Source organism: Ostrinia nubilalis, chromosome 25 (assembly GCF_963855985.1).
Source record: "Ostrinia nubilalis chromosome 25, ilOstNubi1.1, whole genome shotgun sequence".
Taxonomy (NCBI): domain Eukaryota; kingdom Metazoa; phylum Arthropoda; class Insecta; order Lepidoptera; family Crambidae; genus Ostrinia; species Ostrinia nubilalis.
This window is the reverse complement of record NC_087112.1, coordinates 11,055,462-11,069,395: the sequence shown is the minus strand read 5'-3', so window position 1 is coordinate 11,069,395 and position 13,934 is coordinate 11,055,462. Positions and strand designations below refer to the sequence as shown.

The following is a 13,934-nucleotide window of genomic DNA, read 5'->3' as shown; positions in this document are numbered from 1 at the left end:
ACACACCCACCATCTTTCTGAGAGCCCCCATTGTTGGCGCCAGCAGTACCATATCATCAGCGTAGCTTATGTTGTTGATACAAACACCATCTACCCAGCATCCGATACGCATACTGCTAAGGGCAACAATGAGGTCATTTACGTATAGGTTGAAAAGCCTGGGAGACGTCAGCCCACCCTGTCTCACCCCGCACTGCAACCCATACTCCTCAGAAAAAACGTTAGCCCATCTTACGCTGTTAATCTGGTTAGCATACCAATAATGGAATATTTGTGATACTTCTGACGGGATGCCCTGCCTCCTCATCTTATCCCAAAGGATGTCATAAGACACAAGATCGAACGCCTTGGAGAGGTCGAGGAAGCATGCGTAAATGAGAGTCCCCTGATCCGTGTAGTACCTGACAGTGTGCTTAAGACTAAGGATGGCGCTCTCGGTCGACAGTCCAGGCTTAAACCCGAATTGAGCATCATGTGATTTTAAATATTTATCTAGTAGAGAGTCAAGCACACTGTCAAGGACCTTTGCCGTGATTGTAGCTAGAGAGATCGGTCGGGTATTAGCATGGTCTATCATATAAGGTAGGTATTAAAGTGCTACAGTTCTGGGGACGTTTTGTCCCATTGTTCTTTAAGCTTTGTTTTTAAATGAGAAGGTTTTTTATTAGTTTACGAAAAGACGTTTTTTTATTCATTTCTTGTATGTTGACTATTGTGTAAGTCTAAGTAAGAGTAGCTTGGCATATTTTTCAATCAAAATCCTCATTGGTGTAAATATATATTTTTTCTGATTCTGAATAATATTAGGAACGTAAAAAAAATTTAACTAATGTCCGTATTGTTCCAAATTCAATAAATTCATTAAATTATTGAATACATTTACTTTTATTTCCAACCCATTCTTTAATAGGTACGTGCTTAGCTAGGAAAATAACATAGATAAAATTGGTGTTTAGCTGAAGCCCATTGGGCTAGTTTCCTAAAAAAAAATTTTTAGTCCGTCATGTTTAATATCAAAAAATATTGGACACATATATTTTTATTTGTTAATCTAACAAATAATTACATAGTTATGGTGCGTTAAAGTTCCGCACGACGTCACAACGTGCGGCATTTTTATGCAAGCATTGACGTCACGGGCCTCTTCTTATGAACTTTGGCGCGCTTTATCTCTTTAAATTTTCATTAGTTTGAAAAAGTGAAAAATACGTGTAGAGTATTTTTTGATAAGTTAACTGACGGACTAATTAAAACTCTTGCTTTTTGACCCAGGAAACATCCCTATTATATCTTAATTTTAGTTTTCAAGTTATTTTAATTTAATGTATTACTATAAAATTATATTTCGTCATCACCATTAACATAAGATCATTACCATTTTAATAAAATCATTACCATTGGGAAAACGTCATTACCATTTTGTGAAAAAATATTTGGACGCTTGTTACTTCTAAAATAACGATTGAATCTAAGGGCCTCACACTGATCTAAAAAGCTCATTGCTTAACCTTTCAGTTTAAGCTAGTTTGCACGCATTCCTGTAAAGTTTTTCAAAAAACGTAAAATAAATCTCGCGGAATCAAATCGGCGGATCCACCCATATAATAAGGGTGATTTTGCAACAAAATGTATTATCTGATATCGGCGGCGAAGTGACAATACCTCCTATAATTTTATAAGAAATCAATTTTCTTAATACAATTATCTGTGATACAATAGACTTAAAATTTAATTTCGCGTTGACTTTTTCCATTCGAAATTTTTCTCCTAACTGATATTTATTTTTAGATAACAATAAAACTGTGGAAATAGCTGCTATATGCGCAAGTAATATTTACGTATCTTTTCCTATCTCCTGTTGGCTGAGTGTGAGTTTACATCAAACGCGCTCACTATAAAAAATGTATGAAAATTTTAGTTTTTGAACGTTTCCCGCTAGGGGCGCTGTACAATCCGTCATACATTTAGACGCGCTCACTAGGGAACGCGTTTGATGTAAACTCGCACTAGGCCCTCATAAACACAAAAAAACAAATGTAGTTAGAAGGTATTTGTCACTTCACCGTCGATATGCAGTCGAGTCGCATAACCGCTCGTTTATATTATAGCAATAAATCTCTTTCGATTATTATAAAGCTGAGGCCCAAGGAAATATGCCTTTCTTTAAATGAAGGTTCTTGTGTACGGACAAAAACATTTTACCGGGTTTATAATGGCCAAAAATAGTTTCAATATTGTCTTAGAATATGGGTTGTACTTGTAGCATAATTTGTAACTGTGAACAGATCGAAATAAAACACCATCATTTTTATTTTTAAACCAACTTTATTTTTAGCTAAAATATAATAATCCATACATGAAAGAAGTTCCCTAAGTATACTGTAATAATACCGCGATAATACAAAAGAAAGTAAAACAAAAAATACAAGTACAAAAATAAAATAAAAATAGCTACCACATTATACTTGGTAAAGTTTAACTGACAAAGTAAATGGCTGTCTTTGTGCGGGGTTTGAGCCAAGTCCGAAGATAAAACAACATGTTACGGTCAGATCTTAAAATATTAAAATGTAATGGGAAATGGGCATTGGACGGTTGTCGAGTGAAATCAAAAACACAACGACTCAATTAAACAGTACAAACTTAATAGGAAGCGAGCTGCGTGTCTGCTGCTATAAACAACAAATCAACGAAGGAAACTCTAATGGCACTAAACAATTTGTTCTTTCATTTCATCAAAGGAACTAACACAGAAAAACATACGCACAAACACGCAACTCACTGTACGCTACTTGAACGATATTGATACTTTTGACAGCTGCCATAATTTTCACAACATCAACCACAGATAACTTCCGCGCCATAAATACATTTACTAAATATCCTATTCATTTAGTCATACAATAAAATCCTACACCCTTGACAGCTGTCACAAATGCCAGTCTGACAAGTGGGAAACGTCAAAATAGGTAAGAAGTTGGGAACAAACAACATTTTATACGCCGACTAATGACACCAATGATTATGTTCACGAAGATTGCTTAATTGTTTTACAGTCAGTGTTCCTTACACCTACGCTAATATGGCAAACGGACCATGATATGCAACTCGTCGGTGACATACCACACAAGCGGAAGAGTGAAACGGAAACCTAACTAACCTTAACTACAGCTCCAATCGAATTTGTCAGAAGTGTAAATAATCTTGATACTTTATCAAAGTTTACACGCGCTGTCAATGCACGCAATGTTTCGGTAAGCTGGACAGTAAAGGCCGAAAACCAGTCTTATCAACATGATATTAAGGTGTAGACAAATTTATATGCATTTCTAACAATTCCAATTGAAATAATTTCAGGGATTGACGTGTTCTCGTCCGCCCCACTTTTCTCCGTAGTGTCAAATACTAACATATAGCCACTTAGTACCTAATTGTTAGTAAAAATCCCTTAACGCATTCAAAATATATATATAATTATATAGTTTATAATAGCTGATCCTAAACAGATACCATCTGTATAATGTGTATATCGTAAAACTATGTTTTTTTTTTCAAATAACTCTGTGCCTAATATACATTTAAGCCGATTTAGTTTGAGAAGCTCGTAAGGGGTAGAAAGTGTTTGGACATCCTTTATTTTCATTTGACAAAGAACAAAACGTAATGCTACTCGAGTGATGCGAGTTTGTACCACAAAAAATAAATGCACTTTTGAACGAAACGTTGGCTTTGTACTGAACTTAAACAGAATTCCAATATGGCGTCCGATTAACGTATTTATTTGGCGCGAAAAACATACTTATAAAGTTGAATTTCGCAATGGTTCCCAAATCGATACGCATCAAATTATATTTCTTTTTACGAAAATAAAAAGGGGACGGAAATAACGAAACGCGAGTACATCGCCGCCATATTGGATTTCGAAAGAAACAAAACAGAGCTGCATATTATTAGCGAGTTAGAATAGCCAGTGAAGCATACATTTCTTAGATATCAGTAATATACAATAGTAGTATCTGATGGCTTATCCTAAGTTATCCTTACCGACTCCATACGAAATTACAATGACTACTGGTTTTATTACATACAATATTCATCGTTTTTACCTCTTACACATAGAAACGAATAGAAAAGAGTTCAAGACCTCTAATACAAATGTGTACTACAAAGCAAGCAAAGACAAAATAATTGCTGATTTTTTACGTATAAAGTTTTTGATATGATCATTTTTGAGACCTTAGAAGTACACTATAAATAAAACGTGCTCACTCTTTCGACGGACATACTATTCCAATATTAAAACATGACATTTATAGAATCAAAAGTTTAAGTTCACTCTTGTGCGTCTATGACATTGTGCAAAGTTTAACTGAACCTCAAAAATGCCTCAAAATCTTACACGAAGGCTTCTAAGGATTAATTAAGTACTTGTTTTTATTTACAAATGCCTCCAATAAGACCTCCAGTGGTTCAAGATCGTGCATAAATAAATCCAAAATTTACATCAACACCTTATAAGGCCACCCGCTGCGTTTGTAAGCCTTTGTCCTTCGTTCCCGCTTTACGCAGCGGTGAGCCTAAGCATTCTTGAGTTTTATAGTCCTTTTATTAGTGTTAACTTTCCCCTCTATAATCAATTTATATCTATAGTCAATGCATGTGAACGTACGTTTATTGAATTTTGATCTTGGATGTTATAGACTGACCTGTCAGTCTACCCACGCATCTTTTAAACGTAATTGATAGCAAAATCGATCTAGTTCACTCATGTCAGTGACCATAGATATTAATTGTTCTATGTCCGTCGACTCAAGAGCATAGTGTCACGTGGTTGCGCTGAAGCAATCTACCCAACTCACGATAACTGATATACAATAATATAAAATCAATTCCGTCGTCTGTGTACTGAAGAGACGCCGCGTTGCAATATACACTTCGTGTAGAAATTAAGTAGAAAACAAGCTCTCAAAAATGTATAAAGGTCACCTCTTACGTGACGAATACAGAACGATTTAAAGAATAGAATTATAAATGACCAGCATTGTTATATTTATGGTTAAAGTTTCGATAAAATAACTTCATTTGAAATCAGTTACAGTATTGAAAAGGAGTTACATGAGAGGTGGCTTTTACACTTAAATATAAATACAATATTTTGCACGGGTGCCTAATTTTCTAGTAAGCAATCCTCGCATATAGCAGATTTGTTTCGTTACCCAAAAATAAAGTTTAATATTTCCAAATCACTTGACTCAAATACGGTCTTTAAATTCGAGACTGTTTGGAATTAAAAAACGTTACTTTTCGCGTCGTCTGTGACCACTCACAACTTCGTCGGAAGAAATCTTACACGTATGCTGTTTAAACTAAATAAAAATAGAAATAAAACCTTAGTAACCTTACGAACTAAGACTCAGTGATATTGCGACGCGGTGCGTGCGAGCGAGAGGCCCCGAGCGGGACGGAGCGAGCGTGCGACGGCATTACATCGTGCTGTTGTCCCACTCCAGCTGGCTGATGTTCCTGTACTTGTGCTGCTTGCCAGCCATGACTGGAAGGTGAAGAAGCTTTGTTAAGCGGCTAGAGGTCAATGTCAGACGTTGTACTCACTAAAGGGTGCGCAAAAGTAGTTTTTTTAAGCAAATGACTTTCGTATGCCATGCGCATAAGGTTTTAATTTCACAATGAGTCGGAATCGCGAAATTTAGGCAGAAATCATTGTTATATCATGCCAATGAAATATGTTATTGGTCTGTACCTCGTAGTTTCATTTAAGCAACTTATGCGTACCCTTTAAGTCTGACACGAGTGTCGATTGTAATAACCCTGGGGTTTTTACAACCCACACGATAGAAGCTTCTAAAAGTTGTGTATTTACAAAATATTTAAAACTTTACTCTAAATTCTGTAATTAGAAATTAACCAAATTCTGATATGATATGATTCCTAAACTGATTCTCTTTTATTTCTTAGTAAATAGAAAGGCACATAATTTAGAGCTGTTAAACGTAGATTATACTTAAGTATTTGTAAATCGAAGTGTTAAATGTGATTGAAATAATTTATTACCTCAAACGCCCTTGCGTTTGATGTAGTAATTGGGTTTTACTTCACAGTGTGCCAGACTGTCTTTAAACTTTACAAACAGATTTAAACTCTAGGTACTCACGAACAGTGATTAAAATGTGTTGCAGTGCTAGGATTTTTATATTTAGATATATTTTCTCAGCAATACCCGTATAGCTCCAAATACAAACTCAACTCTACGATTCTACAAACAGGGTTGGCTCTTCCGTGCCAACATCTCCAAACAAAAACCGTAAAGCTTCTACCGCAGCATTCTAAACTCAACTTTACCTTCATTCAGACAGGGTTCAAAGTCGATAAGTGTTGTGTGTAGTTACCTTTTCAATTTGTTCTAATATGTCAATGTGTCTTAAAAAAAACCATAACTAGCATTGTAAACTCAACTTTACGTTAATTCCAACAGGGTTCAAAGTTACCTATCTGAGTATAAGTGTAGTTACCTATTTGATTTGTCAATGTGTCTTCAAAGAAAAACCGTAAAGCATTGTAAAGTCAACTCTACGTTCACTCCAACAGGGTTCAAAGTTACCTATTTCATTTGTCAATGTGTCTTCAAAGAAAAACAGTAAAGCTTCTGCAGCATCAAACTCAACTCTACGCTAACTCCAACAGGGTTCAAAGTCGATAAGTGTAGTTACCGTGGTCGTCGTCGTCCTCGTCGGAGGAGGAGTGGTGCTCGGACTCGGAGTCGGAGCACGACTCGCCGTCCGAGCTGTCGGCCACCGCCGGGTGCCGGGCGCACGAGCCGCCCGCCTGGGATACGGAAATAGACTTTATTGAGGAGGGATAAGGTATAGAATTGAATTAATCTTGATCATATTGTTTTTTATTGTGTATGCCACGCCTCGTCAGCGCCAAGGTATAAAGACTGCAGTACATTATCGCAAATGCTAGCCACTACAGGCTATCGCCATTGTGTGTAAAGTGGTATATTATGGTGGTGGACAACTCAAATCGTAGCGTGCACTCCGGATGTTGTTTTTAGCACACCATAGGAATCGTGGCGTAGCTGCGTAGCAGGGTCAGTGGTGTTCACACGTTCACCGTTGTTCAGTTCATCATCAACGGCTGATCAGAATAATGTACTATTTTACGTCTGTCGTGTTTCGCCAGGCAGCAATGAGCCAATGCTTCATTGTGAGATGATGTGGCCTACAGACAGTTGTGCATTGCAATACTCCGACAAAGACCATTGTTTACTGGATAGACCTTGCAGGGTCGCCAACGATCTTTAACGTACCTAACCTCATCCATCCCCCACCCACCTCCATCAGCGACAAGTATACTTTCAAGTTTAAAGGATGGATATGAACATTGACCTAGCAATCAATGTTTTAAAGTTTAAAGACTCGACCGCCGTTAACGTCCATCAAGGGTCACTCACCTCATCCATAGGGTTCACCGTGATGGTCCCACGCCATCTCTGGGTCGGAGTGGGCCCACGACTGCAAGAGCCACAGTATAAAGACTCGACCGCCTCGTTAACGGGCGCCTTATGCGCTCGATACTCGGTCGGTCTGTGCACGCGCACCGACGATCGCCAAACGGCTAGAGTACCTTCCGCACTCGCCACTCTGCCCGATGAAGCTGGAAAAGCTCTTCAAGCCACCAGCGCGCGTCCCTTCAAATAAAAAATACGTTCACCGAGGTTACTCACCTCATCCATAGGGTTGACGCTGATGGTCAGCGCGGAGTCGTCCCACGCCATCTCCGCGTCAGGGTGGGGCCACGCCCTCGGCCACAAAAGCCACAGTATAAAGAGTCTTTATTAACGACTTGACCGCCGTTAACGTTCACCAAGGTCACTCACCTCATCCATCGGGTTGACGGTGATGGTCAGCGCGGAGTCGTCCCACACCATCTCTGCGTCGGGGTGGGGCCACGCCCACGGCCGCAAAAGCCACAATATAAAGAGTCTTTATTAAAGACTTGACCGCCGTTAACGTTCACTAAGGTCACTCACCTCATCCATAGGGTTGACGGTGATAGTCGTCACACGCCATCTCCGCGTCAGGATGGGGCCACGCCCACGGCTGCACGAGCCACAGTATAAAGACTCGACAGCCTCGTTAACGTTCATCAAGGACATTCACGTCATCCATAGGCTTGACGGTGATAGTCGTCACACGCCATCTCTGGGTCGGGGTGGGTCCACGACTGCAAGAGCCACAGTATAAAGACTCGACCGCCGCGGCGCCGTTAACGTCCACCAAGGTCACTCACCTCATCCATAGGGTTGACCGTGATGGTCAGCGCGGAGTCGTCCCACGCCATCTCTGCGTCGGGGCGGGTGGGACGCGCGGGGCGGGCGGGGCGGGGCGAGCGCGCCGCGCGGGCCACGCCCACCGCCGCCAGCGCCACCACCGCGCCGCATGCCACCACGCCGATCAGCAGCGCCACGTGGTCTGCGGGATACGTCACGTACATATTCATTGTTAGTCCTAACGAATATTAGTATAAATAAAATAGTGGACTGTATACAGGGTGACTTTGTTATCAGTATCCAAATTTTTTTAATAAGCTCATTAGAACAATTTGACAATACAACTTTATCGTAATTATTTTTAATTGTGGTATTTTTCGCAAAAAAAAATATTGAAAGTCTAATTCGCGGGTGCCCATATCTTATGCAATGGAAGCCCCCCTGAGCGTCTATCCTGTAGGCACTTGCCTCCGCCTCCTTAGCAATGTGCATACTTAGGGGCGTTAGGCACAGTAGTGCGTTCAGGGCCGCCCCAGGTGCGGTTGACATTGCCCCAGTTGCCATGAGACAGGCAAGCCTTTGCAGACTACCTAGTTTAACTGTTACTGTCTTTTGGCTGGTTTTGTGATACCACACTACAGAGGCGTACGATATAGTCGGCCTCACGATAGTGGTATACAGCCATAAGACAGATCGGGGATTCAAGCCCCAATTGTTGCCCATCATGCGGCTACAGGAGCCTAAGGCAATTTTTGCCTTTTGTATGATGTTATTAAGGTGAGTATTCCATGTTAGTTTCTGGTCGATAGTGACGCCCAGATATTTGACTTCCGTGGAAAACTCGATCTCTTTTCCATTTAGAGAGGGTTTGACTAGTTTGTTCAACTGTCTACGCCTGGTAAATGGAATAATGACAGTTTTATCAGCGTTAACTGATAAACTGTTTCTTTTGCACCACCCACCTATGGTGTTTAGCGCTCTTTGCATTATGGAAGATATTGTACTTTGGCAGAAGCCCCTTACTATGACAACAAGGTCGTCAGCGTACCCTTGAGTGTCAATGTTGAGGTCGGCCATTTTTTACAACGGTCGGACGATGGTAGAAAGGCATATTTTTGATATTATCTCTAGTGTAGTGGCTCAACGGGGAATAAAAATTTCGTGGACGGTGGGTCCAGCTAGATTGAATAGGGTAAATGAAAACTATTGCAGTGGGTCTACAGTAAAAAAAAAAAATACCTGTGGACCCACCAGTAGGTGTTAGCGATGGGACCACGGTTATTAGGGGAATCTACCAAGATGAATAACAATAATGCTGTTTATTGTATAAGATTCAAAATAAAATTCTAAAGTCCGGTCGTCGAGCAGATAGAATTTCGTCCAATGACCCCAAGCCACCCATCCTTATCGCTCGCGCGTAATTATATTGCTGTCGTGACTGTGCGACGGGCGGCTGCAGTTGAGTGTGCAAGCGCGACAGCAATATAATTACGCGTGAGCGATAAGGATGGGAAGCTTGGGTCATTGGACGAAATTCTCGCCCGTATTCACAAACATTACTATGAGGTATCCCAGTGCGCGTGATCGCACAGGGTGACACACGAACCAATCACAGAGCTCCATTCAACGTTGTGCGTTCGATTTGCTGATTCACTTATGCATGCATCGTTTGTTGACATTGTAAATTGACATCGTAAACATTTGACATCAAGTATTTTCAGTTCGAAATAAGATTTTTCAATATTTATGAAGTTCCTAACATTAATATGCATGCCGAATTAATAAATAAATGTTTGTAAAACACAGTTTTGCTATTCCCAAACCGGATTTCTATGTCTGAGACTATAGATTGTGTAAGACCTTAATGTACAATATGGAATGCAATAAAGATTTGACTATTGAATGCCCGTAGCATTCTGTGTACTCGGCGACCGGACTTTAGCTGTAAATGTCTGTGTATTAAACAACAGCACTGACTGTTAGGCTCGTGCTCGGGGTGCAGGTCGATGAGGCGCGGCGCGGGCACGTCGGCTTGGTGCGCGTCGCGCTGCGCGTGCGCCGCGTACGCGCGCGGTGCCAGCGCGTGCCCGTCGTGCGCGTGCGCGTGGTGCCCGTCCTGGAAACCACGTGAGTTACACTATAACATACTTAGTACAACTTAGACCCGATTCGACCAAACTTCAGACTGCACAAGATTGGTAATTCATTTATGGGGAAATGTATTTAACTTTTCAATAAATTACCACAAACTGTTGTAGAATTGCCCATTCATAAATTTAAAGCACATATCAAAAGCACCTTAATGAAAAAGGGACTATAAATTTGATGATTGTATAAAAGATAAAAATGTTTGGAATGTTTAACTACCTAGCTCGCATCGATGCTTATGACTATAATTTGTATATTTTAAAGACTGTAAACCCTTGAAAAGGAGGCTGAGAATAGTGACTGAGTTTCTTGCGCTGCTTCTTCTCAGCACTGGCCCATTTATTGTCCCGAAGCAGTGGTAGGGTTAATATTGGGACGTGTAAAAGTGCTTTTTTAAAGCCTATTTGCAAAAATAAATGAATTTCATGAATTTTTAATTTTTACTATCAAATCAAATCAAATCATATATTTTGCGAAAATGGGTTTACAATTTTTCAAGTAGGTATCTCCAGGTATAACTAGAATAACTCCTGGTATGACTGGCACGTTGACAGTTTGAGTATAATATTATAGTTTTGCTGTCATTGTTTTGCGGTGGAGAAATGCTACCGATGTAAATGTTACTCTTAAGAAAACCACTTTCCAACCTAACCAGCTCTTAGGCCGTCTTCACATTAGGGCGTAAAAAGCGCGACAGCAGCGCGGCTGCGGTATTTTTATAATGTGAAGGCAGATATATCCGTTGTCATATAGTATGAAATTATCGGCAGCACGTCTGTTGCGCTGCTAAAGTAAAGTCGCCTAAATGTGAAAGCGCTCTTATTTTTCCAAAACCTTAGATAATAATGTGTTGGTGCCTGTCACCTGTTTGTCGCGTGCAACGTTGTCCAGTTTGTCGGCGACGCCGCTCGGATGCAACTCGCGGGACAAGCCTTCACCACCAGACATGTGAGGGTGGACTACCGTTAACTGTAATAAAATTATAATATTAGGGTACGGTGATAGCTTTCGAATACGGATTAGCAAGCTGAAGTGAAAATGGGCAGGGCATATAGTAAGCAGAACTGACGGCCGTTGGGGCAGTAAGGAACCGTAGCGGAAAGCGCAGCGTTGTACTTCCACTCACAAGGTGGACCGACGACCTCATAAAGGTAGTGGGAAGGCGCTGGATGCGGGCCGCCACCAACCGGCCATTGTGGAAATCATTGGGGGAGGCCTATGTTCAGCAGTGGACGTCCCATGGCTGAAATTATGATGATGATGATGATAGCTTTAGGAAGTGTTTATCCGGCTCGAAGGACTATGCAGTGTAAACATTATAAATGTGACAGTTGTAATTTCAAAATCACATTACACTGGCGTTTTTTGTATGTAGTTACCTACTGCATTGGTGAAAAATAAAAAATAAATATTTACAAATCTTATTGGTTCCTGGTCCTTCGAGCCGGATGTAGGTACTATATTTGTTGGAAATTTTCTATGAAATGGACTAATGACACCGAGGTCACATGTTTTAATGCAAACTTGTCCCTTAACGAAAGGACATAAAGTTCAATATACGCACCGTCTGCACATACTCGTTGCTGGTGAAGCGCCCGTTGAGCTCCGAGCAGGTGAGCTTGAACACGCGGTTGAGGTAGTACGCCGGCTTCTTGTTGCTGTACTCGATCTCCAGCAGAACCTGACGTATTGTAAGAGCGATAAAGTTGCAATTCGTTTGGGGAATTGGGCGCAAAAACATCAAAAATTTCTTTCACACTGTTTTCAAAGTTTATATGATTTTATCATAAATATTGGACACGTACATTTTATTTGTCAGTAAAACAAGTTATGGTGTTGAAATTCCGCGTGACAACACAGTGCTACATTTTTAAACACGCCTTGACGTCATGGTCTTTTTCTTTTGATCTTTGGCGTGCTTTCTTTCTCTTTGAATTTTCATTAGTTTGAAAAAGTGAAAAACACGTGTCGAGTATTTTTTGATAAGTTAACTGACGGACTAAACTCTGATTTTTAATTCGACGGAATTTTGACATTTCAGAAGTGTTGTCAACATTTAAACATTCCCATTATGAATGGAGAGCATTTTCACAAATTAAAAAATAACCCTTTCTTGAATTTAAGGTTTCACTTGAAAAACTAAGGCTTAAAAATGTACTGATCATTTCAAAATGGTTATTTGAATTTTTATTATCATATTTTTGAAGTTACAAAAAAAATTGGGAAATTATTTTTCTATTACTGGACTCCCTGGCCAATAATCCATGGGTTACAAACCTTTTTTATGAAAATCCTTTTGTTAATAAAATCTTAGGTTCATAAAATAACCAATTTAACAAGATGCCAATTTTATAATCCAAGTTGATTATGACGACGATAATGATGATTGATGATCAATACATATTTTCGTAAATGATAATATGTTGTTTTACTGTGTTAAAAACACGTTTTTTTCTATTTAAACTCTAAAATGTACATAATAATTAGTGTACATTGAATTGACACAACAAACAATAGTTCATTCTTGTAAGTTGTACTTGATGAAATTTCATTTCATATTATTTATTAATAATTCAAAGCAAAAAAGGCTTATTACATCTGAATTGTCAAAAAATGACAGCTGTCAGAATTCCGTCGAATTAAAAATCGGACTATAGTTCAAACTCCTCTTAGGGTGGGTTGCACCATCTTACTTTAACTTTGACAAACGTCAAAAATCTGTCAAATTCCATACAAAAAACACCGGTTATCGTCACAGTTACCGTCAAAGATAGGTGGTGCAACTCAGCCTTAGAAGCTAGTTTCTAGTTTAACCAGGAAATCTCCCTGATAGGGATCACTCTTGGAAACTCACACACTCACATATGGAAAAAATAGCTAACTCTCGGTTTTTTTGTGTGGGATACGTGTGCCCATTCCCTTAGCAACGTTTCACTACTATTTTTATGTCTCACTAACCCTTTCTTTCACATCACACCACTGCTATTGTTACAAACCTTTTCGTAGTTGGCGACGGTGTCGGCGCCGGTGAGGATGACGCCGTCCCTTGTGACGGCGGCGCGGATGTCGTAGCGGCTCGGCAGCGAGGCCGCGTCCCGCAGCGACAGCGCCTCGTGGTCCGGGTTCAGTGCCGGGTAGACCGATACTACGCAGGAGTCCAGCTTCTGGCTCTCGGCTTCTGTGGAAGGTTGGTGTTAGATGTTAGAGAATATTCAGCGATCACGTCACTTTTCAAGACATACATTTCTCTGCATTAAAAGTGTCAAGAGCAATTTGTGTCCTTTTTAGCGTAATTTGTTAGCACTAAAAATAATTGACCAGCAATTGAAATCAGCCAATTATCCACACTTGTGCAAATTAACTCGCACCCAGCGCCATCTCTGGTTACAACAAGGCACTGCTATCTATACGAGTTGATGTATCCAATCCCCCTATTCCACTAGTTCCTATCAATATTTCTCCTCTTGGTGGGTAAGATTAAATTTTTTTCCTTTAA

At 40.0% G+C, this 13,934-nt stretch overlaps 1 protein-coding gene across 1 annotated transcript in view; it reads right to left on the bottom strand.

Annotated features, from left to right (window-relative positions):
- Positions 1-2,305: 2,305 nt before the first annotated feature.
- Positions 2,306-13,934, bottom strand: part of LOC135084122 (calsyntenin-1) — a 361,325-nt gene continuing 349,696 nt past the window's right edge. The window contains exons 14-20 of the mRNA XM_063978867.1: positions 13,435-13,616; positions 12,003-12,119; positions 11,303-11,407; positions 10,268-10,406; positions 8,311-8,492; positions 6,726-6,840; positions 2,306-5,551 (exon numbers count right to left, since the gene is read on the bottom strand). Coding sequence (XP_063834937.1) covers positions 5,484-5,551; positions 6,726-6,840; positions 8,311-8,492; positions 10,268-10,406; positions 11,303-11,407; positions 12,003-12,119; positions 13,435-13,616 — 908 coding nt within the window. The 3' untranslated portion in view covers positions 2,306-5,483. The remainder of the gene's footprint in view (positions 5,552-6,725; positions 6,841-8,310; positions 8,493-10,267; positions 10,407-11,302; positions 11,408-12,002; positions 12,120-13,434; positions 13,617-13,934) is intronic.